This window comes from Thunnus thynnus, chromosome 13 (assembly GCF_963924715.1).
Source record: "Thunnus thynnus chromosome 13, fThuThy2.1, whole genome shotgun sequence".
NCBI lineage: Eukaryota > Metazoa > Chordata > Actinopteri > Scombriformes > Scombridae > Thunnus > Thunnus thynnus.
In genome coordinates, this window is record NC_089529.1 from 4,633,401 (window position 1) to 4,659,937 (window position 26,537).

At 38.0% G+C, this 26,537-nt stretch overlaps 1 protein-coding gene across 2 annotated transcripts; it reads right to left on the minus strand.

The window, feature by feature from the left end:
* Positions 1-1,473: 1,473 nt before the first annotated feature.
* Positions 1,474-24,543, minus strand: pcp4a (Purkinje cell protein 4a). Of its 2 annotated transcripts, XM_067607076.1 has the most exons (4): positions 24,410-24,541; positions 8,670-8,721; positions 3,971-4,003; positions 1,474-2,483 (listed from the first exon to the last, which is right to left on the minus strand). In XM_067607076.1, exons 1-4 carry the CDS (start codon positions 24,416-24,418, stop codon positions 2,353-2,355), a joined length of 225 nt encoding a protein of 74 aa, XP_067463177.1. In that variant the 5' UTR covers positions 24,419-24,541; the 3' UTR covers positions 1,474-2,352. The 2 variants fall into 2 exon arrangements, with proteins under 2 accessions (XP_067463177.1, XP_067463178.1); XM_067607077.1 differs by lacking the exon at positions 3,971-4,003 and having other exon boundaries at positions 24,410-24,543.
* Between the last annotated feature and the right edge of the window lie 1,994 nt (positions 24,544-26,537).

Sequence of the window (26,537 nt, forward strand, 5' to 3'; positions counted from 1 at the left end):
TGACAAGAGAAGGAGGTGATTTCCTCTAGATTTTTAACGAGCTGGCACTGAGAAACTTCTACAGTGAAGTACAGTGTGATCTGTTCAGTCTCATTTTTCAATACAAAATATAACAAATTCAGTCTGGTTATAAATTCACACTCATTTATACAGACTAAAGCACATTTATGACTGGTAGTAGGTGATCAAGACAGTCAGTGGATCTTATCAAATCTGAGTGAAAAATAAGAGATTAGAAGAGAGAAGCCCATCTATTGTCAGCTATCTACCATTTTAAAGAAGAAATACCTGGAAAAACTGCTGTCTCACCTCTACAAGTTCATTCTTCTGTATTTCCTCGTGTGAGCATCAACCAAATATGGTCTTCATAGATATGATAATGATACACACCTGTATTTGTCAACAGGTGATGATGAAACAGGATACGTCAGCACCACCTCATGAGATAATCAGTAAAATAAGCTCAGATCCACTGAAGCTGATCAAAAAAATGACATCAATCCCAAGTTGACAAAACAAATATCACACATGCATACCAGAACGCTTCATTTGAGAAGTTTATTTCCCCTTTATTTCTTTATACTTGGCTGCACATATTTTAAACCTCACATACACTTTCACCCTGACCCGCCCCACTGCTCTTTATAAAAAGTAGCAACTGTTGTTGTCATTCTTCTCCATAGCTGACAATGAGCAGAGACTGCTCAGAAGCTAACTTGTGGAAAACTTGAAACTTAAGAGTTTGTGGCTGAAAACTATCATAGTCACCAGCTATTTAGCTACAGAAAATCTAATTAAATCCAAAAGACAATAAGCAAACATCACTCTCAAGTCTCAGATGTATCTCCAGATGAATGTTGTTCAAACTACCTAAATTCCCTGTTTATGCATTACGTAGTTTAATGTTCGTATAGGCAGCAAAGTTTAAGCATCTGACCTCAACAGTGCATCCACCAGTCAAAACTAGTTTCTGATAACCATGACCACAATCTTTGCCTAACCTTAACCAAACGTTTTGATGATCATAACACACTCATGTCATTTTGAAGTCTGCTGGCACATTAACTGTTTTGTCTTGTTGCTGCACTTCCTGCAGGCACTACAAACACACCATCACTGATAAGTTTGCAATTCCCACAAAGTTGTGAAATCAATCAGAAAATGTCCTGTAGTAATGTGCAGTCAATGAGGATCTTCTAACTGTAGAGTACTGTATGTGGTGATCTAATAAAACAGTGATTTACTTCATTAGAAAGGCAAAAGCTAAAGTATCTAATAATCAAAAATGCTTTTTCACCCTCTTGTTTAACCTACTTAAAAAGGTTTTTGACCTAAATAAGATCACAATAGATATTTGTACAAATAATGAATCCCTTTTAATATGATCTCTTGCACATGCTGCACATACTGCAGACTAAGAGTCTTTTATGTATATAGTTGACAATATTGCAGCCACAACAATGTGAAAATAAATCAACTTGCACTTCTTTCCAAAGTTTTTATTTATTTCTCTATTTGTGTGTGTGTGTGTGTGTGTATGTATGTGTGTGTGTGTGTGTGTGTGTGTGTGTGTAAGCTTGCATGCATAAGTGTGTATGCTTGTACAGTATACATGTGTGAGCCAACTTAACAGTGACATTGTTTAAATCGTGTTGGGACAAGAACAAGGAATCTAATCACGAGCACCACATCTAGAGTCTCTACAAAGACACACAACTCAGAAAGGTTCACGTCATCAAGTGAAAAGACATGCTGGAGGGGAGACCTCTGACGTCCTAATACAGATTAGAGACATTTGATTTTAAAAGCATCAGCCATACAGCGTGAAAGCACTCATTTTACCCAGTCAGAGGGAAATACCATTAACAGGCCTCCAGTAGAGCTGAAAAATCTTTTGATTATGACGTCTTGCTAGTACTGTCTTAAAGTGTCAATCACAGCAATGTATGTGGCTTTATATTCCCCCTGAAGTAAAGGTAATCAATCTTTGACAATTCAAGAGAAAATCTATTTATCACATTGTTTACATGGGTATATTACACTGATTGTGACATAAGAAAAACTATTCAAACTTTAAGCTCTACTTTAGCTACCATGAAGTGTCATTGAAGTAAAAAACAGAAATAATAAAATTATAGGAAAGATCTAAATACATACACCCAGAATTTCATAATGTATCATTTATATACTGTAATCATACACAACCTTTCACAAAGATACTATTTAGCCCCCTGATCACCCCATGAATCCCACCCTCACCCCTGCTTTTGAGTTCATGACGGTGCAGTTTGATTGACATGCAAGACCAGGCCAACGTCAGGTGAAGATGCAGCTGACAGCACAGCAGCCGCTCTACGACTTCACATCCTGCTTCTTTTTCTGGAATTTCCTAAACTGCGACTGGATGGCCACGGCAGCCTTCTCCGTCTCCGGGTTGTCCATGTCGATGTCGAAGTCCTCGGGGGGGTTGTTTTTCTTTTCATCTGGACAGAAGAGAGGGGGGAAGGGTGAGAAGGTGTCTCAGTGGCTTTGTAAGGATGCTGGTGGTGCAACTACTTTGGTCCAAACCGAAATATCTCAATAACTTGGATTGGACAGACATTTATGGTCTCAATGATGACTTTGGTGATACCTGACACTACCAGAAGGTCAAGATTTTCACTTATCTTGTGAGATATCACAAAATTATCTCAACATTTAGTACAGATGTTCATGGTTCCCACATGATGAACCCTAATGACTTTGGTGATCTCTGACTTTTCCTTTAGTGACACCATCAGGTCAAAATTTGTAATTTGTTTTATGACCAAATACTTGCAAAACTAATAACATTCCCATCAGCCTAGCACATATTAACATGCTAACACGCAATACTAAGATGGTGATATAGTAAATATATTATTATACCTGTGAATGTTTAGCAGCATGTTAGCATGCTGACATTAGCATTTAGCTCAAAGCACTGCTGCATCTCAGTACAGAGCTGCTAGCATGGCGGTAGACTCTTAGTCTTGTTGTATTAAGTCCACTGACAGATAATATTTTGTGCTGAGTCACAACTATTCTATACTTCCCCCTTAGCATCTATTCTTGTCAGGATGGAAAAGCCTTTATAACTGAGTTTAGACCATTTTTTGACACTGAAACTCAGGATGCCTTGTCAGAGTAAACTCTGGGAGCTTATAAATGAACCATTATTTTACATAAACATAACTGAATAAATTGAGTCATAAAACATGCAAAGGAAATGAAATTTCATTGCAGGTTTTACAGGCAGTTTTTCTCTGTGGCAGTGCTTAGGGAGTGACCTCATTCATGTCAGACGTAAATGTCATTACAGATGTGTGACATTCAATAAAAGGACAGTACAGAAGCCCACATATAGACAAATGATGCTAACGAGGCAATCGCTCACAGTTCAGTAGAGAGGATGTTGGTCTCTTATGACAGAAGACAAAACCTTCCTAATCCCCCATAAATAAACTGCTATCTTATCCTTACAAGCAGCAGACTTTATTGTCAAACTCATTTTTAATTACTCCTACTGTATGCCATCCTTTAATCCTTCTATGAGACACTCCTCATTTGAATAAGGAAAACGAACACTAATTATCTGATTTAAAGGTTCAACATCTCAAAATATTATCATATAAAACAAAACTATATTGTCAGTGCTGAAGTGCCCAAATAGTGAGTGTACAGTGAAGACTGAAGTGAAGTCGGCGCTGTGTGCTCAGATGTGCACAAGCAGAGGTGGAGTGTGATTAAAACAAGAGTAAAGTTTTTTGTGGCTTCAATAAGACACGTCGCTATTCAATCACTCACTGTTACCCAGAGGTCAGTTGTTTATTCAAGCAGCATAGTTGTCATGTAGTAAACATTATAGTGCTTCGTGCAGGACTGTGCTGATCTGCTGTGCAAAGTGTGCGTACTAGCATCAGTGGTGATTTTTCCAAAATGGCCTACTTACATTTAGATGGAAGCTTTTGTTGACCTTGAAGCCCTTGGATGACACATGTGACAATGAAAACAAATTCATATTTCATGATCGCAGAAGCCACATAAACCCATGTGTCTCTCTTGCACACACACACACATACACACACGCACAGCTTCCCTCTCTAAAATTATACCTGCTCCACAGGGTTGATGCCCCTTTACACCAGAGGGCGTAAGACTTTATAAGCCAGGCACATCACACCTTCAGTAATGTGTAATGCTGCTGCATGAATGAATCAAATTGTCACAATGCATGATGGTATTATTTCCATAAGAGGTTTGTGGAAAGGTCATGTTCAAATTGGATCCTGAGAGATTTAAAGCAACCTAAGAGTATACAGACAATGATTGATGAAGGTCCCGTGTACAGAATACTGAGCAACTAAACCACAATGAGGTGACCTGTGCACCTGAGTGATGACTGTGAAAACTGAACCCCAAATTAGACTTTAAATGCTAACAATCAGAAAAGGCACATTCATGTGATATATTGTGTCTATAAGAAAATAGTAAGTTATTGATTTTCATGCAGACATGATGCCCTTTCAGTCATAGTTAACCTGACAGGTCATATCATCCTTATTCACAATCACCAGTTAGATTGTGAGCTATAGTTGGTAGGTGGATGGTAGAAAGCTAGAAAGATGGGAGAGCTAGGATTTTTTTAAAAGTAGCTTTCCACGGCGTCCTTAAGATGCTGAACACAATGCCCATGGTTTATCTGACCAGGGCCCCATGTTGCATGCCATTCTCTATCGCTCTCCCCCCTCATTTCTTGTCTGCTAATAAAGGCATAAAATGTCAGATTTTTTCTTTTCTTAAAAGAAGCTTTCCATTTAAGGACATGTGAAACGATGGGAAGAGGATGCTCTTCATGTTTATGATGAAGATGTTTGTGAAGAGTGTATTTGGGCTTCCCAGTCTTATTTGTCTTTGTAGCAAATACAAAGAGATACAATATAGGGTATTACAGAGACCAGAACCACCTTGCTTTGTGTATTAAGTGTAAATCAACAGCTGGAGCGTATATGCATTCCTTTTGTTTTGCTCAAAAGTTGCGGTCATGTATAGCCAAAGAGATCAGCTTTCACAATTTTTGTAAAGATCCAGGAGAGTTTTTACTGGACCTGCCATCTAAAGAGGGAACCTTGGGCTTGCGTAGATTTGCAAACTTCATGTCTTAGCATAAAATACGCACTATGTATTTGGATCTATAAATTACCAAACCTGGGTTACACTTTACATCACAGGTCTGTCCATCTGTGAATGATTTGGTACAATTTTCTAGTAATATTCCTATAAAGAACTACATAATTAATTACAGCAGACATTTAATTGAATGAAAAGCCTGCACACCATGACTTATGACCAGAAAGGTCTAACAATAAACACACTGAGGAAGGGCTCAGCCTGAAACTTGTGCATTTAATAATAGTTTCTGCATAAGTCATGATGTGCAGACATTTCAGTCCTACAGTCCTATGTATCAGTTTTTAGTGCATTTTATAAAAGTGTTGTTGAACACGTATCTCCACATTTAAACTGAAGGAAAAGCTCCATTTACACCCACGTACATATTAATTCATGATTCATTTTTTACTAGAAACTTTATTCTTCATATATTTTAAATTGTATGCTGCCTGTAGACAAATTTCATATTCCTGCATGTTCAGTTGAACTGCTGTCTGACTAAAAGAAGTCATGCCAAAAGGTTATGACTAAACACTCTATTTTCCCTGTAATTACTACCAAATGAAGTACTTCTTTGTAGGAGACTTTGAAATTATTGGGAAATTAGTTGAAATTTACATACCCATAAAAAATTATTTAAACCTCCTTCTGTAACACAACTGACATCAACTCTATGGCTCTCTGACAGCTTCTGATAAATCACTTGTCCTGTGATCTCAGTGACGTACATGTAATCTGAAGGGAGAGGAGCACACTGGACTAGATGTGGAACTGGATTTGCTTGTACACAATAGGATTTGTGGGATGGTATATAAATGTGTGTAAAATGTGTCCTTCTTAATAACTTTACTGTACAAGGGATCAGTTATCACACCAGCCCCTCATTTTTCTTACTTTCTTGTCCCTTTTTCTTATAGCTCAGGCCTTTAACATTATGATAATGTTGTGTTGTGCAGTGTTATGATGCAATAGAAATACAATTATTTGATAAAAGGAGCTTCCCGAGACTGTACATTTATTAGAGTGAACTCAAATTAGCTTACTCTTCTAAATCCAAAACAACGTAAGAAGGAAAAAAATGAAAAAAGGGAAACAAATGTGTGAAAATGAACAAATGTCAAATTAATGTAATTCCCGCCTCTATCAAATTCAATTAAGCTGTCTAAAATCCCTCCCGATAGGATGTTTCCCTCAGGACTGAGCCTGAGCTGCAATACACTTCATCATCCCAGAAGTTGGGACAGAAATCCATTTCAACACGGGGTCTTACCAGCATTATCAGCAGCCCCAGAGAGAGAGGAGGTGACACATGGTCTCCAGGTACATCAGGGCTGCTTTGTGTGCTGGATGAGGCTATGGAGCCATTTAGCAGTGGATGGGCAGCTATTAACCTGCTGCATCCATTGTGTGATGAGAAGGTTGACTTCAAGGAGTGGTGGAGATTACATTCAGTGATTCCTCGGTGTGTTGTATCATGTTGCTATGAAACCTAATTTTGTAAATGTGCAAAGAGCACTTATGAGCTTTAGAGTATCTGCTTGCATGTTTGAATATAGAAAACCCAGTAGCCTGACACAACCTGTTAAATGTATATCCATGATAAAATATCTGCTTTTTCAAAGCTTAGTTAGCATTTGTTCATTCTGAGAGGCAGAATGATTCACACTTGTCTCACCTGAGCTGAGGTCATGGAAAAAGTGATTCACTGGTCTGAGCTTCATTAAAAACAGGCTTTTGTTCTTGCATTTTCTAATTTTGCCAGGATGACAGTTTTGCACTTAACACCATTTATGAATTTCAAAGGATCCTGCCAATTACTGCAAGTCCAATTTTACTGTTTATAACTCAGGGGATTTTAATTACATTATTCTGCCTACAATACCATGGCCCAGTTTGCAAAGTAGGTCTTCCTGTGAATTGCTACCATAGCAGAGGGAACTATTATTGCCATAACCACTGTGGCATATAAGAGTAGAAAAGTGACAAATTCAAGTCAACTTTTCTTTCGGATTCTGAAATTAGTAGTAAAATTAATTCTGGGAGGTTGAGATGTTGATGTCGTTTATGAAAATTTTCACTGCAGTTGGCAGAGAACACTCTATTCCAATGGGTTTTACTGGGATTATCCTAAAGATTCCCTCCAGACATTCAGTTATATAAAAATGCTAATTGCTTAATAATATGTCTAATAATTTTAACAATTTTTCCACAATCCAGAATTTATGAATATGCACATTTTTTTTTACTTAAAAAGTTTAACTGTTGGACACAAGACGTCTCTTACTTCATTGTAAAGTCCATTCTCAGTGTTTGTGCACTAGAGGCTTCAAGTTTCCACATCACACTTGTGTCAGTTGCATACTGGACCACGACTGGCTCCAAACTAGTTGTGATGTCACAAATCATGCTCATAGTTATTCGCCTTAAACTCAGATTTAATGTGAGCACAGAGAAACTTTCCTCCTTCAGCAGATGAATGTGAAAACAGCCTTCTAGCGTCAAACTATGCACATACATCATTCTGCACAGTGAAGCTCAAACACCACAGTGAAGTAACAATAAAAAAAACACACTGGAGGAGGACTTTAATATTCAGAAATCATTATAATATTTGTTTGTAATTCCCGGGGCTGTTGCATTTCTGCCCCTTTGCTTAAAGAGATCAGAGAAGGACACAATGTAACAACAGGAGTTAAACTACCATCTTAGATTTTGAGCCTGCCACCTTACAGTCCACTGTCACTTCCAGTTATATTTACATTTACTTCTTGGTTTTGATTTTATGTTTATACAATTAACCACCTGTTATTAAAATCTAATTAGAATCAGAGACAGTATGATTCTACAGGGCCTGTAGAATTAATAGTTTTTATTTAACATATAATATTCTATACTATACTAATACTGCATTTAAACTATTCATTTTATAATTTGTTGGATTCACTCATGGGGGTTGAGAGGTTTTGCATTTTCTTTTACTAAATTTGTCTCTAAATCATCTAAACTATGAACGCTTGCAACCTAAAATCAATATTGGTGAGCTGTGAAATCCACAATTTAAATAAAAAATGCCAAATATTTCCTGGTTCCAGCATCCAGATTGTGAGGATTTGCAGCTTTTATTTGTCTCATGTAAAAATGAACTTAATATCTTGTGGTTTTTGGAGTGTTGGTTGGCCAAAACAAGCAATTTGAACTTGGGCTTCAGGAAATAGTGATGGGCATTTTTCACTATGTTCTGACATTTTATAGACCAAACAATTAATAAGAAAATAATTGGCAGGTTGATCACCAATGAAAATAATCATCAGCTGAAAATCACACAGAACAAAAAGGGCTGAAGCTTTATTCTTAGACGAACCTCTAGATACTGTCTATGCACCATACAAGCTTTGATGAAAAGTGCACATTAGTAATACTCTACACTGTATTTCTGCATGGTTGTACTTTTCAGACTGAACATATTGTGTAGAAAATACCTTGCCCAGCAGATGGTTTGCTGTTTCCAGTCATTGCTCCAGATGCTTGTCTCTGCAAAGAAAACAGAGAATTACATGATCATCATTTTTTTTAAAAAGATGAGGCAAGAACACGTGAAAATGAGAATAAAAAAACTTTCCTCCTGTCAGAATTTGTTATTTCAAATTCATTCCACAAATTGCACATCTCACAGCTGTCACAACCTACTTTCATTCATCACAAAACAAGATTAGACATATTTGTTATTTTCCCAACACAGGGAGGGTCACAAGAAGTTCCACTGAACCCAGTCACAGTGAACATGTTACAGGACGGTCTCTGCTGTTGCTGCTCTGTGTGATGAGATATGTTGATGTATAATCCATGTTTCTGCAGCAGAGGCACGCTCGCTCTGCCTGCTCTAACAGCGCCCAACTGTTCTCCCCTGACAGGCTGCTGCTGCTCTGCAGCGTTACAAGATGCACTCAGCTCCGAAAATAAGACGGCTTCCAGATGTGGAGACGCTACAGTGTACGTGCTTCATTCAGATCTTCAATTTGTTGGCTTGCTGAAAGAGCATCACACTGAGCTTTTGTCTGTGGATAATATTTTTACAACCATTCACTTAACATTCAGTTATTGTTTTTTTTCCCCAAGATCAGTGTGTTATCAATACATGAGCATCACTCACGCAGCTGAGTGTTGTGTGTGTGATTAGATTTAGAGCACATTGTATTTTGCAGATACATCTGCCCAGCACAGATTCATCCCTCTCTCGCCTAGTTCAACTTGAATTATTAATCCTGTGCTCTCAATGAATTTCAAATGCCAAAGCAGTTTTGATATATGTGAGTCGAGAAGGGCAAAAGAAAACTGGGGGGAAAAAAACCCAGACCCTTCTTTGGCGTCCTTGTGTGCCATTATGAGAGCCAGTGGAAGTGAAACTTGTTTGGCAGTGTGGCCATCTGTTTTTCTGTTTACACATAAAAATCAAATTGAGTCAATACCGCTGGGATTCCCGGCACCACGCTGGCTCTCATCTGCTTGATTGTGCTCTGGTATTCAGCGGGGCAGGAGAGGTGCCACACAGTGACAGTGCCATACATCACACCTCCACCCACCAGGCCACAAGCAGCCAGAGCAAACGTCCGGGAGCAGAGCAGCAATAATGTTTGAGCAATTGTCTCGGTGCAGTTTGAAGATGCAGTGCAATATTCAAGACAAATCAAGACAAATGGAGATGGAATAAATAATCAGCTGCAGCTCACAACTTTCTGATGTTTCGTTCTATCTTTTGGCTCCATTTTCTCTTCCTTCTTTTCACATTTATTCTCCTTCACCTCCCCCATCACTTTTCCAGCCTTTCTGTCTCTCCTGCTTTACCTTTAGCTTTCACTCTCTCATATTAAGAATGAACCATGGCTGTAGACCCACCAACAGATATGAGAGGAGCTAATCCAAGTTCAAAGAGTTAGACTTCTTCCATATTAGGTCACATTTCAGCTATAAAATATTCGCTGACTTCAGGAGGGGCTAAAAAATCGCCCTGATCACACAAAGAGGAGACGTAAGTGCTATTTGTGTCTATGGTGGGCGGCTGTGTTGTGACAAAAGTATCCTAAGTAAGATTATTTTTGTCTCTAACTGTGACAAAAAAGTGATATCAAGTCTGAGACTTGAATGCTTTAAAACTGAAAACAGAATTAAAACAATTCAAAGTAAATATATTTTTGATTGATTCTTCAGATCCATGAGTATCTACCATCCTCGTGACATCACATTAAACTCTGAAGTGTATGATTTTTTTTAAATCACAATTTTATCATATGCATCACTTGCATTACTAAACATTACATAAACATAACGAAACATTTGCCTATTGATGCTGTAAAACACTTCAGTGTGTGTAAATCTAATCTATTCTAATCTTTGCATTTCAGATTGCAGCGCGATCAGATGTCAAAGGTCAGAAGTCATCAACTGGAGAGCAGCCCTGCAGCTGGCTGAGAGTCATTGTTTATTCATGGACACTTTGTTGCCTCAAACCTTACAAAAAAGACAATAGATACAATGTTGAGGAAGAAGTTGTGACTGAAAAGAAACAATAATGTTATCATCTTCTTTCCTTCATTCCTTTCTTCCCTGTACAGTATTTAGATCACCATCATCTCTCCCTCTCTCTCTCAGACTCTGCCTGGATACAGTTACATAACAACTCCAGTTGTAACGTGCAGGGGGATAACTCTCAACTCTTATTTGCATATTTTCCCCACACTTTTCCCTTTTTTGCTCAGTTTTGCTGTCCAGTGAAGGTTCTCTCTCACTAATTTCTGCACATTCTTTGCTTTACTTGCCCTAATAAACGTGGAGGAAACTGCAAGAAGAAAGGTGCATTTGCATAAAAATTCATGAGCAATGAATGAATTTCAAATGAGATGTTTGTTATTGCCCCTCCTGGTCTGTGCTCAAGCTTGGCACTGCTTGATTTCCTTCACTTGCTCACTTCTAGCAGTTGAGGAGGTATTATTGCTCTGTTTGCCAGCAGCATTTTTAACAAAGGACTCAAAACCTCAAGATGAATTTTAAAACGTTAAAACAAGAAAATAGGAGGAGTTCAGCAGGTGTAGCAGTGCTGAGCTTTGCCTTTTTTGTTGTGTCTTAAACTGATATACACTGTAGGATATCACAGGATGATGTTTCACTGCACAGCCTCTGGATAAACTCTGGATAAACTTAAGGCAAACTGTCAGAAGCAAAGCTTCACCATGTTTGAGGTGTTTCCTCCCTGACAGGAAAGCTTTCTATAGATATTGTATTTTCAGTCTTTGTAAATCTAAGGGAAACATTACAGCTTTTGTCCCTCAGTGTTCAATCAGCCACATTTCCATATGTTATGCAATGAAATGCATACATGAAATGTACAAACATGCTACAGTATGGATACTTTAGATATTTCTTAATATGCCTGATCTCCCATGGCTATTAAAAGTATATATGATGATGATGTGATGGTATATAGATAAAACATCACACTGCCTTAACTTTTGAAAGAAGAACAGCCACATTCTTCCCCTGCCAATGACAAGTTGAATTCATAAGCAATAAAGACACGCTTCCTCAGTTCAGTACACTCAGGGGTTTTGCTGTTTCAGCCTTACTTGGTCTGGTATGACCAGGAGGAAACTTAGGATGGATATTTCTGACATTACTTTACTGTATTAGGGAGAACCCTCACCTAACCCCAGACTTCATGCTACAGTGTCCCAATGTGTCATCTTTTGGATTAAAGGCACATGTATGTTTTAAAGACACAGTGTAATATATAATATATCTTATGATTCTAATCCTGTGTCCTTGTGTTTTGTCTCATAAGCAAAATATATGTCAAGAAATATTTTTGAGTGTTTTAATTGGCAGCGTTCGATCAAATCAAATGAATGTTGTAAGCTTGTAAACTGGGCATAGTTTTGCATTTAATTCAATGTAACAGTTTGAACCAGCAATTGACTGATCTTACTACTGACCTGAAGTCAGAATAAGCATCAAACATGACAGCGGTATGAACAGTGATGTGCATACTGATGTTCATAGTGATGGAAGTGCTTAGCTTAGACAAACATGAACAACAACATGCTCAGTGACTACAAATCTTTCAACTGAACTGAACAAAATGATTCATAATTTTCACCTCTAGTGATTATATTAAAATCCCTCTTTTCCTTTATAATAATAATGTGTTTACACAAATTTATTCAATTTACTGTGATTTGAGCTGACTAGCTAACCTCTTCCATCATGTAAAAGCACACTTGACTGTTAGCTTGTGGGTTGTAGTAGCGTGATGTGCCACCGACTTAAAGATGCTAACTCTGAACAGCTCTATTTGCAGAATACTGGAGAAGACCTTCTCCAGTCTTGTGCCTGGAAAGATCCAGTACAGATGATGCAACAAATGATGATGCAGGAGTCTTTGTATGAAGGTGAGCAGGTCAAAGAACTGGGAGAATAATTCAGGCTGATGCACGCAAGCGTCAGCTGTCATTGTTGCACATCTGAACTCCTCTCTCTGTCTGTGGCCGTCCACTTTTCATTAACTCCAACACCTGTCAGCTGTGACCTCCACTTCAACCCATCTCCGTCTCATTTAAAGGTTCACGCGTGAAACAGAAGCTGGCAGGGGAAGCCTGCTATCATGATGATTAACACTAGCAAAGGAGCCGGTGCCATGGGAGCTTTTGAGGTATATAATTAGAAAGACTGAAGGAGAAGAAGAGGAAGAAAGTTTATAGTACTTTCAGAAATACCACAATTAGAAATGCTTTGTAAAATACTTTCCAAAAGATTTTAAAAAGCAGATAAAATCAACAGAAGTTGTAGGAGAGAAATATGATGAATCATAAGGTTTAGCCTCTCAGGCAGGTCGCTCTGAACTCTCAGAGTGCTGATGGCAGACGACTCTTTTTAATCTACATTTTGGAGCAGCCAATGGAGACCTAAATATGTTTAATCTAGGCAGTAGAACAGGAAACTGCTGGATTCACACAGGGTTAAAAGATGTGTGATGTAATGTAAGAGCCGCATTATGCAGCATTTAATGTAACAAAAAAAAATCACTAAATCACTATTGTGACCACAACAAAGTGAGATGTGTCCATTGGGAAGCCTCCTTTATGGTCCAGTATTCAGCTATGGGTTCCTGAGCTCGTGCTTAAATAATACATTGCTTGAAGGGCACCACCACTCAGTCTGGAATTAAGAATAATGTATTTGGTTAACTGATGTCGACTCACATGATTTGCATTCACAAATCACGTTCACGTTCGATCAGTCACATTGATTTTAATGTCCTCAGATTTCAAACAGTAAGCTTTCGCTGCCAATTTGACTCAAATACAAATCTGCCTCATGCAGATTTTTAAAAAATGTTTATTGAACTTTCTGTCTTTTCCTTTTCAAACCAGCTTTTCCCGTGCAGCATCACACTAAAATTATATAAGAACAAGTAACTAGTATAAAGAAACTAAATTCAAGGTGATAGTGACTTTTTGTTCCAGTTACAATCCTACTGCTGCACTCTGACGAGACACACTTTAAATCAATAATAAAAAACTGAATTTTAGAAAAACTTTTCAATTCAAAGAAACAATATTGAAAAATTCATATTTGATAATGCTTTAGATAACAGCCTACAATGTACAGTGTAATTTTTCACAATTTACAGTGTAATTTTTGTGCACCAGTACAGCACATACCGATACATACATGCAGCTAAAAGAGAGCAAGATATGAAGTTAAGGTATGAGGGGGTAACAATGTGGGAATGTAAAAAGAATTCATACCTTTGGTATTTCTTAATTAATGCATATCTATTCTACTATTACAGGGTACAATATGATCGGCCATTTAGGGGATTTAATTGAGAACTTATACTGTAAGTATTCTTAACTACCACCATGTATATCCAGTAGTATTGTAAATCATGACAACAGGGTTAATCCTGTTATATCTTGCTTTGAAACATTACCTTGTGGTAAGTTGAGCTCACTGAGCAGATCTAGTCACAGTTCACTATCTGCATTTAGTGCAGTGATAATACTCATTTCATATTCTAGACTTCTGCGCAAACACAGAAACATCAAGACAAATCCAAAGCAACAGACTTTTTCAGGCCTGCCAAACAGCACAGCTCCTCATTAGGAAGCTGGACGAGAGATCAGGAGTCTCGTATGCCTTCAGTGCCAATAACGTGGTGAGCTAAACAGAACCTATCCTAGTGTTGCTGGCTGGTGTTTGAGCTGGGCCTGTGTGCAGCTTGTGTAGAGATGCCGTGCTTTCAGAGTCCCTGAGGAGGAACCACAGTGTTTGCCTGCTCTCAGTCCCATATGCTGGAGACTGAGGGAGCCTGACAAATGGATGGCAATGATGATAATTGCATCGCTAATGATGATGTCCTTCTGTACAGTATATTTGCCACATATGGCTCTGTCTGCCACAGTTGACTAACAATGTACAAAGCTTCATAAGCACTAGAAATTATTATTTTGTTAACCCTTGAGATTATGGATAAGAATCCAGAGTGATGTAGGAACAGTTTTATAGTTATTTCTGTCTCATGCCCACAGTGTACCATGTTCATTTACATGAAACATAACTGCTAAAGTGTCCAAAATATCAGTATCACTCATCAAAGCCTAAATCAGTCTGACCTTACTTCAGAGCACAAAAGAACATATTGCCCAACCTCATTGGTTATATGGATCAATTTAGCAGATTGTTGTTTAACCAAAAATTGTTTCAAATGACATAAAATATTCTATAAAATATTCTCTTATTGTTACATTGCGACATTTGAATCAGAGGTCAGCTACTGTAGGCTGTGCTGAAGCACGCCTTCAAAATGAAAAAGTTGTGTTTTGGATTGAAATGAATTAAAACAGAAAAAGGTGTTTGTGTAGGCTATTGCATTTAATAGCAGAATTTGATTTAAAACAGAAAAAGCTTCAGTGGAAGCTCAAATTTGCACCCACAGTTAGAGTCTGGGCGAGTTGTATTGATGCAATATCTAAAGATATGTTGTTTCCATCACTGCTTCCTGATGTTACGCTTATGTGTTTTTTTTTTCTTATTGACTGGATTTATAAATCACCACACTGGCATGTAGGGTTGGCGTGGACATGGGGGGAACTGGTAAAATAAATAAATTAACTTCCCAGTGTGTGGGGGGCTATTTTTGGTTCTTCTGGCAGCTCGGGCTCCCCAGAGAGATTCCATGCTGCACTCAGGGTCTATTAACAATTTAACGAGAAGACAGCAAAACTAGGTCACAGACAGCTCATCCCAGCACCATTACAACTCCTTAGCAGCTTCCCCACCACCAGACTGGAAGCATGGAAGAGTGACACCGCTGAGGAATGATTGACTGAACGAGCGGTATGATGCCAGGACGGTGGATACTATGCTGTATGCTGTCTTCTTTTCTGATCAAATCATCTCATTCAAAGACGGTTCAACAACAGCTTTTAAAGATGAACAGCATCTTGGCTTTCTTTGATGATGTAACTGTTACTGTAGAGGATGACACAATGAAATATTTCCAGCCATGTTTGACTGTGAGAGAATTTTTTTTCAGGTGATCTAAAACATAAACAGTTTTGCTGTCAAAGCCTTTATTCAAAAAACGGTATTTTGCTTCTACGTTAAAAAATCATTATGAAAGATGCACAGATGAAAATTTCATCACAAACAATAGCCTCAATTGACCAGAATTCAATTCAGCCAGAAGACTTCTTGTGTGTCCAACTGTCATTCTTTACATCCACAAATGAAACCAACATCAAATATGGATTCATTTAGTTGATGCCCCTTCACTGGTATGTCTTGAAAGGAATTCTGGGAATTGTAGGAGGTCGCTAGATGGGGCAGAAGATGAGACATCTTTAGGAAAAGGAAAGTGAATGGCGATACTTATGATTTATTATATCTATATATACATTACAGTCTGAAACCATATAACAATGTATAACAGTGTCTGAGGCAGCGTGAGTTAGATCTCTGTCATAATTACAGAGGCATAACACTGGTCCCATCTATCATTTCAAGTGTCTCCTATCTGGATAAAATCCAGATGCTTTTTAATAAACTTTTGTTTACACTTACAGATATATATGGGTCTCTCTTGGCCAGAATACAAAACTGATTGAAATCCATCTGGGTTTTCCCAGGCTACATCCAAATCAGGGTTTTCCTTATCATTAATATTCACAAAAGCTCTTTTCTTAAGTCAGTTTTCCAACTTTTTAGCTGTAATCTCTGCTGTCTAAAAGCACCTGTTATTCCAGATTTATTTGAACTAACTGCAGCCCCTCATCTCGCCTCTTTTGTCAAACTCTGATATTTAACCCACGATGGTCTATGGCTTGTGGGAAACGGTGTTTGTTAAAGGCTGCTAAAAACAGAAATACTGAATAAACAATGGTATTAGATAGATCTTAACATTTTAATTAGCATCCTTGTCTAAATATATGATGTGAACAAGACTACATACAGTTGAGAAAGGCTCCAATCCAGGATTTTTAGTTATTCTCATAACTACAAATGTCAGTGGGATACAACAATAACAGTTGAGCTAGCTGATAACTATATATATACTAACACAAGCACATGGATAATCTGCATTTATGCACTAAGAGTGAGACAAAACTTTTATCTTTCCATAGTCTCGTTCATGCCTCTCCCTCACCCATACAGATCACTGCTCTGTCAGTAGTTGAACTGATCTGGGATTTAATAAATGTTACAACAGCATCTTATGTCTTCTCTCAATCACTGGAGCTGTTTTTCCCTGTTTGAGCAACTGGATTTCAATCCATCTCAAAAGCTTCTTTTACAATTTACATTTGACTTTTTTGGATATCTGACAGCTATCTGATCCCTCCAAGACATATGAATGAGTAGTGTAAATGAGCTCATTAACACTGTTTAGTAATACTTGCTATCTGAAATTAATCTGTTTCCATAGTATAACCCACCATTTTAGAAAAAGCACCGATGTTTGTAATAATATTAACGATGGCTCAAATCATGACAGTATGACAGTAAGCAAACATGCAGGACCCTGCAACTGAAGCAGCTAAATGGAATTCAGCCACCATTTATTTTATTATTTACACCTGTGCTTTTCCGACATGAAAAATATCTCCTGCAAAACAGTCCTATTAACTCAATCTAACAATCGCAGTGTATGTATAGTTCAGAGAACTGTCACTGTATACATATAGTACAGTGTATATAAAGCTCACAGTCTTATTTCTCCAGTATAGTATCAGCTGTCAGAATCTGTTGGCACATTAGCATATTGCACCAGTGCAGCTTGCTAATGAACACTGGACTCCAGCTTATGTGTGATGATTGATTGTTCCAAGGGAAGACTTCAGCTACTTTTCATTGTTTGCATTGTTTTAGTTTCTAACTCATTAACCGTCCACAACAAAGAAGGTAATTCTTTCATCTGCTACATGAATGCCAATAATATAGAAAATAATGACAGCAAATTCAAATTAATTACCTGAACTACAGGGAAAATATTTCAACAGCAAGTTGGTGAAACTGTGTTTCGAGCAAAAAAAAGCTGACGACAGAAGACATATTCATGTGGCTGTGGAATAATAAATGCCCTCTTTTCATGCATTAAGACTATTGTTTTAGACAAAAAAGTTAGAATATGAAAGTTACCTGACTTCCTTATTCAGCTCTATCTCATGCTGTTGTGGTCACTAATTATAATGAGTCACCAAACTTGATTTTAATTGGTAGTGTTTATCACAAAGAGAGTTTGTAGGGGTAGAAAATATAGTAAAAAGGAAAGACTAAGGGGACTAATAAAATGAAACTCAAGGGCTCTAGTGTTTTCCAGCCATAGAGATAGTTTCAGTTTTAGCTGGACTGGTTTTGAATTATTGATTTCTGCTTTCACCTCAGCTTTAAGTTTAACTAAATATTTATTTTAACCCAAACCATCATCTTTCACTAACCCCAACCAAGTCAGGTTTGTGCCTAAACCTAACAAAATCTCAACCGTGGCGTTGTCAGATCATAAAACTGGTTTATTTGTCCGACAGTAATTTGGCACTGAGTAGTGATGTCATCCTGCTGATAGAGGCATGAGATCAGAAAACACTTATAGGTGTCATTATGGAGGGCAATGACAAACAATGTATTTTGTTGTTTAATTTGGAGGACGTGTTGGATAATCCACAAAACACACTCTCAAACAGTTTGCAGTGCAGCTACTTTGTACCAAATATGTTCATGTACACATATGTATATGTAGTTTGTGAAAAGAGACGTTATTGATGTTTTCAAATATATTGTTTAGTGGTGATAGCACCACAAATGAAAAAAAGTTCCATTCACCTCCATTGCATTGGAGTGAAATCTAAGAAATATATAAAACCAAAATCATCTGCATATAGCTAGATACCACCAGGGATAAGTGAAATGTTATTGTTGTTTTTGCATTTTGGTTTAATGCTCCTTTAAATCACAACAGACATGCTTTACCCAGAGGAAACATCTTCCATTCAACTCACCGAAACATGTACACCAACATCATCACAGTATAAGGAAGGTGCAGTTTGCCTTCCAACTGGGGTTATTCAAGTAAAACTAATGACAGAGCAGCATGGTTTCCTCATAGAACATTAGCATGCATTAGGCAGAGCATGAGCCACCCAGCAGCATACATCACACACAATAACCCAACTCTTTCTTTAAGCTATTGTAAAGACTCTGAACACAAAATTAAGAGGGGGGGTAAGGAACAATTGTAGTGCTCTGTTGCACAAAAAGACTATAATGTATCTACAGAAGTTCATAGGATCCCATCTCGAAATGAAGCTACTGTATTTACATGCTCACATGTGGAGGGCAGCCAAACAAAAATGCATGGATTTCAAGCCAGTAAATGATGAGTGAAGGAATATTTTTTGCAACATGAGATGTATCACTGATTTAATTATCTGTCTCTGCTGCATAACTGTGAGTTTATTGTTTGTGTCAGTTAAGGCATCCACAGCATGAGGAGACAGGTGGGGTGATGAGGTGAATCTCTGGACAGTGGAGGAGAAATCTGCTGCTGCTACAGTTCCTACTGGTAGATTGTTTACTATTTCTTGCTTAATCCCTCAGATAGTGAATAATCCACCAGATAAATTACTTTATTTCCTTGTATTCCACTCAGGTGGCTCTAATATTGCAGAGTGAATCAGGTGATGATATTTAGTGTATCATCATGAAACAGTATGTGAATATTAACAGCTTTCCCTCTGTGAGATTCAATTCAATTCCCTGAGAAATGATGTGTGACATTTTAAGAGCCTTGGGGTAAATCTGAATCTATGAGTTTCTGATAATTCTACCAGCGCTGATCCCGTCTTGGCCGTTTAAATTTAATCTTCTCTATTTTCTCTCATGTTGACCATTCACATCACACTCCTCAATCACTGATGTCAATTTCTCTCTGCAGAGTCCGCGAGAAGCCAGGATTACCCCCACAGACCAGGTTACAGTGAGTGACGGCACCAAAGCCAGTGACAGTTTAGATGGATTACAGATTATTTCAATGTAATCTCTGTTCATTGTTTAAAGCGGGATTAGGGTCAATCTACACAACAAATCATAGAGAATCACAGATTAAAATGTGTTTATATTTCAGGTCAATAATTGAGAAAAGAATCATATTAAATCAGCACATTTCAATTGATCTTTGAACATTTCCTCATTGCAGAGAGTCCCAGTGGCTTTTTTTCTAATCACCACTTTAGTTTGGATCTCAATCACTACTATCGGTCTTAAGTCAGCAAAAGAGAGTTTTAAGGAAAATCCATCCTCGACCACTTTTTCCCATCTCAGCTTGCTGTCCTTTTTACATTGATCAGCAACTTTTAACACTCTTATCTCATTAATTTAATAAAAAGGGCTCTAGTCCACTTTGGATGATGAAACAAATAGCTTTGCCAAGTAGCCACCACTCTCACTGTAATTAAAGTAGATGACAGGTGGACACAGCACAAAAACCACTTAAATGCTGATGCATTGATTGAAGGATAGGCCATCAGTAAAATAGGATATCCCCTTTAATACCCCCTATGGCAAACTTTAAATAATAAGATTTTCGAACAGATTTTACACAGATGACTAACATATTGCCATTTAATTATTCATACACGCCTCCACCCTCAACAACATACTGCAAATGATTCATCACCTTAAAATTGACTTTACATCCGGAAGGCCAGTCAAATCCACCAAAATCTAATGTCAAGCGGCACTTAAGCACAGCGTGCTGCAATTAACCTGAAGTGGAATTATAGAGATATTACAAGAAAATCATATTTCTAGTTCTGCCCACATCCTTATTTGCATCAGCTTTTAGCAGCTGGAGGTGTCCACTAAAAGCACAGTGATACCAAGTCAGTTTTTCAGACTGTCACACAGCTGAGAATTAGGGTACACTCAAATAATCATTCCAGTCTCTTACAATTTATTTTCATAGTTATGGCCAGATTGCTGTTGGTTATGATAACATTGTACATCATCAAGTTAATTACTGATGTCTGGAAACATGGCAACATTGCACAAATAGAGTTCAACAGGCAAACAGACTTTATGATGGTGATGTCTAAGATCTGAGCAATTCATTTGGTAAGAAGAATGTTATCATAACTGATAGAAATGATGGAAAACCTATAAAAACAGGACCAAAGTTGTAATAAACCAGAATTATGCTTAAATATTTACTATGTTGTTCATATTCTCAGTTTACCTAAGATGAGACTCTCAGCCAAGATGCGTATAAAAAGAGTGGGCGCATGTAAAGTAGCCACTCTAACCTTGAATCATTCAGGATAAACTTCAGCAAACATGCAGACTGAACAAAAGTCTACAAGAAAAAAGTGTAAAAGATCTGCTAGTGGCCCCTACAGGCTCTGCTCACACTGCATGAGACCAAAGTGATTTGACTACGACTGACGGACAGTGACATCCTCAGAGCCCACTGCTCCAAGTGATGGGGAAAAAAATGTATCAGGACAGAGCAAAGTAGATGATAAAAAATTTAAGTGAATTCAGAAATCACAAATTGTCGAGAGGCATATTTTACAGGAAGTGAACCATGAACATTATGTGTCTATTTACATGGAAAATCTCCAACCACTGGACGTGTGATCATTCAAGGTGTGGTGCTCTTCTCTTCACCATCTGTCTACCTATCTGTACTCCTGTTATATAACAGCCACACAAAATTTGACACCTATATTCATTTTCTTATTTTTTGGACATTTTCTTTTTAACTAGACGGAGTAAAATATAGCCAGGCATGACACACAACGGTCAGATATGTTTACCTGGTTTGTCAATTTGTTTCCTGAGCCTCCAGGATGCTGTGCTGTGTCTCCTGGTGTGACACTAACTGGTAATGGGGTTCAGAGGAAATCATTATCGTTTGCTGAAAATCTGGAAAGTGGAACTGACATATCTTGGCAACCACATACAGTTTGCTGATGGCCACTCCACTGTGTGCTATCTAATTAAAGTTTTGTTGAACAACCTGAGGCTTAATGAGAGAAGGAATAAGTCTCCTGATCATAATGTGAGCCAAAAAGCACAACAGCAGCCAATAGGCACATGAATGAATTAGTTTCTTTGCTTTATAAAAGTCAAAAGAACACAATGTCTAAAACTGAGGTCTCCACTAATGGATGGACATGTCACACGATGGTGGGAAATTGGGTTGATTTTCACAAAAAGATTTATGCAAAATATGAAGCATGAATGGTGAAATGACTGATATGTAGCCAGCATGAGTCTGTTTGTACTGAAACTCCAAAATGTTGTTAATTTCAAAGTCCATGTTGTCATGACTGGCTGAGTAGTGTAGCCTGGAAACACTGGATTGTTCATCACTATGGTGACAGACGGCACATTTAAGCTACTTTCACCACAGGAACCTCAAACTGTCTGATGTTTATGGACAAAGATGAATCAACTGAAGCAATACCAACAGGCACTCGGTTTTGGCCTGGTTTCTTCACATTAATCATAGTAAAGTAAAGTATCACAATTAATTTAACAAAGATATCGATTTTCAAAATGTAGCAACAACAATGTTGGCCAATCTGTGTGCTTTTTAATATCTTATTAATCATGGCAGCTCTCTCTGGCTGTGCAGCAGTTTGGATTTAGCAGACAGTTGTAATTGCAGTTAGTGTTTTATAGATGTGTTATCAATGATATACTGCCTGTACTTGCTCCTAGAGAAACACACTGCCTTAAATTGATTTGACAAAGAGAGTAAATAATTCCTCTGGTTTTGAAGGCAGGCAGCGAGTGGCTTGTAATTAAGTAAGATTTCTCTCATTTGTCAAGAAAATGCTCCAAACTGAACAGTCACATCACACTGATACCATAGAAATTTAAATCTTCTCTGCTGCCGGTGAGAGTGCCAATTATCCTAATGAACGCTTAAAACTTTGAGTGTGAACAGAGCAGTGGAGTGTGGAGGTAGATGGAGCCTGCCATTGATTTTTATTGAATTATTCATTCAGAGCAACGTCCTCTTGTCTCAGCCTCTACGGGCTCTTTTTAGGCGTATGAATCCATCACTGACATGACATGCAACTGAATTTCCTGAGTACTACTTCTCCTATGTGTAATATTTTATTTATAAGACTCGAACTTCACTCTCTAAGCGGTACGTGGGAGAGTAGGTAGTTAAAAATACGTGTATCGTGTGTATGACACTGTACAAAAAGACATCACAAGTCTGTAATAAAAGATTCATAATGACAGAGGTGGGAGCTGGTGTTCATAGAGTGTTGAGGGAACACTGATGAAGAAGTAATATCCCATCTGGAAAGAATTGCTGCTGCAATTTGTTTTACTTTATTTGATATCATAAAGTATGTGATAAGAATGCCTCGGCAGGATTCCTGCAATAATGAAGTTCCAACAGAGGACTACATGCTGCAGCTGTGGCGAGGCAGGATATCTATGTTCCACTGGATACCATCTTCAACTGGCAGCTTAACATATGCAGCAGGATACAGATTAAAAGCAGAACCATGTGTATTATCTTCCTAAAGAACTCAGCTTTACCAGTTCAGTTTCTTTGAGCGAATAAACTGGTGATAAGGTCTTATTGGAGCCTGTGCTCCCCCCGTGCACACTGTGAGAATGTTTTATTTCTCTGGGTTAGCAGCAAGCCTTGAATAATTCAGTGATTATACGATGTGCTCTTTACCAGTGAGTCGTTTTTCAGATAAGATTCTTGCAGGGGTCTCGTCTAATCTACACTTTGACATTATCAGAGGCTCGTCACCTCTCTGAAGTCCACATAAGGCTCAGCACCATGACATGATGCATAGACTGTCTGTATAGGTCAGTGTTGCCTTTGCTTCACCCAGCGTGCGTTCATGCTGGATTGAGCTTAGTTTGAAATGTCAAAGTGAAGCTAAAATAAGCAAACAAGGACGCGTTAGTCTCGTGGTCTGGCTCTCACATCCTGACTGCAATTTATCATTTGAGTTATTTGAGACTTATCACTAAGATCTGCTGCTCATTTTCAACTTCAGAAAAATGTCACAGTCCTTAATATATGTTGGCCAGTCAGCACAGCACATCAATCACCATCACAGTCATTAGAAACTGAAGGAATAATTGACCTGCGCACAGTGCGTAATTGTCAGGTTTGATTACTGCGGTCCAGTGGCCATATTCCCAGAAAATATTATAATTGTTATCATTATTATTATTATTATTATTATTAGTAGTAGTGGTAGTAGTAGTAGTAGTAGTAGTAGTAGTAGAGGTAGTAGTAGTAGTAGTAGTAATACCATACTGACGGCGTTCAGTATTCCAGAGCTTTAATCCCGGACCTGCGGTTGTTGGATGGAACATAGACATTTGGGTGTCCTATTAGAGTAGATAATAACCTCTCACTTAATCACATAACCACAACTCATTCTTTACTCTAAGCGTTTGGTCAAATTGCAATTTTCGGCTACGAGAAAAATCAAATATGAAGAAGCTATTAAGAGTTCCGTGCAGCTTGTTGGACAAAGCGCGACTTATAAAAGCGAATTAAACCACAGTACTTGTGCGTCGCCTAAATGTCTGCAGTTTCTGTTAACTTTGCAGCAGGAATATTGCTTAAAGCAGTTGCCGTGATGCTGAAGGACAACATGAAGCTGGAGGAAGCACCTACCTCACTCATGGCTGCGCTGTGTGTGTCAGTGTGTGGATCCAGTTTCTGTGATGCGCTCTGGCCAGCTGACTCTGAACAGTCTTCTACAAGACGCTCCGCTCTCAGAGAGGCTGCTTTTATAGCACGGACAGCTCCGCTCTTCTCACCACATTTACATGAAACCAATAGCACGTCTCCTGCTCTACACTGTGGACCAACCTTCATATTTTCAGTAATCTGCCACGTGTTTGGCATCCTTACAGTTTCTGTTGTCAGTGGGATACAGGGGGTGATGAAAGTGCATGCAAAACGATGAAATACAGTTTATCTGAACAAAATGACCACACGATGTGAAATATTCTCTGCACACACAGTTTATTAAATGACAAACACATTAAATATTTTATATTATTGATATCTGCACGAAGGCATCTCCCACACCAACATATATCTATTAATATGTCTATAACAAGTATTCAACCTAACATGGGCTTCTTTACATATTATATTGTTTTAGACCAGTGACTGACAGTGGATATATTTAGGATTTTGTGACCCAGATGAATAGAAAATTGATATAAATAAACTATATATATGAAATATGAAATTACAGGGATCACCACCTATCATAATTCACATAATAGGTTTATAAAATATAAATACTGGAGATCATCGGTTGGTAGGTGAAACGTGAATTTAGAGTAAATACTCTTGGAGGGTCTATCAGCTGGATAGTCAATATCCTGTCAGTTCGGTATCATGAAGACAAAGGAACAGTCCAAACAAATCTTTGAGAAGAAACTTTGACAAGTTTCAGGTTATTCACAAAAAAACTGAATCCTCACATCCACAATGTGTGTGAGAGCAGGGCAAGAGTGAGAGAGGCCACCAAGAGGTCTGAGATCAGTCTGAGGAAGTTACAAGGCTCCATGGCTGGTAAGTTAAGAGATGTAAGACGCTGCCTGTGAGCTTTAATAGTTTCAGCTTTACAGCTGTTGCCAGGACATCTGGGCTGGTGTTTGTCAGAAGGACATAAAGTGGAAGATGGTTCCATGATCTGATGAGACCAAAGCTGAGCTTTTGCCAAACACAGCACATCAGCAGATTCACACCATCCCCAGCATGAAGCATCACACTGTTTATGGTGATGATGAAGCGTGGGCGCAACAGTATGCCTCTTTTATATGTTTTTATAGACCAATGTGGAGTTCCAGAGGAACCAAATATATCAGACAGGATACTAATAATACTTGTTAGTGGGATAAATTAATTATTGGTTTTGGACACAGCAGAGGATTTTTGATTGTTAAATCCTATTATATATAGCATTTAACAGCCAAAACCTGAATCATAATAATGTTTTTAAATGGTTTACAAATCAATTATTAACCACCTAACAAATAGTAAAATAACTATTAACTAAAGTTAACTTTCAATTTACCATGTAGTAATGATGATTATCATAAAGTGTTATCCTTAATGCTATTAATCTCTGTGCACACATCATTAATTTGAGGGAAGAAATTAAATAACTTGGGGCTACAAAATATTAATTCCAGGGTTTGACTTACTACTTTATTTACACAAACCTTAAAAATGCAGAAAACACTTGCTTGATGCCAAAAGTGCAACATCCTTGAGCAGGAACTGACCCCAGATAGAGATCCAGAGTATATCATCTTTACCAAAACCAGTGCAGAGTTCCCTTTAAATACTTTTATTGATTTAGCAGAGGACACCCATATCTTTCCATGTGTGTGTTTGTGGACAGTCATTAATCAGGCCGAGTTTGGTAAACTCTAAATCAGTCACATTTTAATCAGAGCACTCAGCTGTGTAGAGATCCAGAGGAGCCGGCGTCCCTCAGGATCCACGTTCAGGGACTAATTGATCACCAGTCACTCTGAGCATTGATTTATTTGGTTTGACCATAGACTCAGAATCTCATCAGCTACTTGATTTAAAGTCTTGAGCAGTGCACAGAGAAAGTGTACTTAGCAGCTCACATCATTATTGTAGAAGTGAATAAATGATTTATGCTCATTTATCACAGTTTTTCACATGATACATGTTGTTACAGACGACCCCTCAGATTATTCTCTGATTAGTATTCCATTCACACATTTAATTGGAGCATTATTTTTTTTTA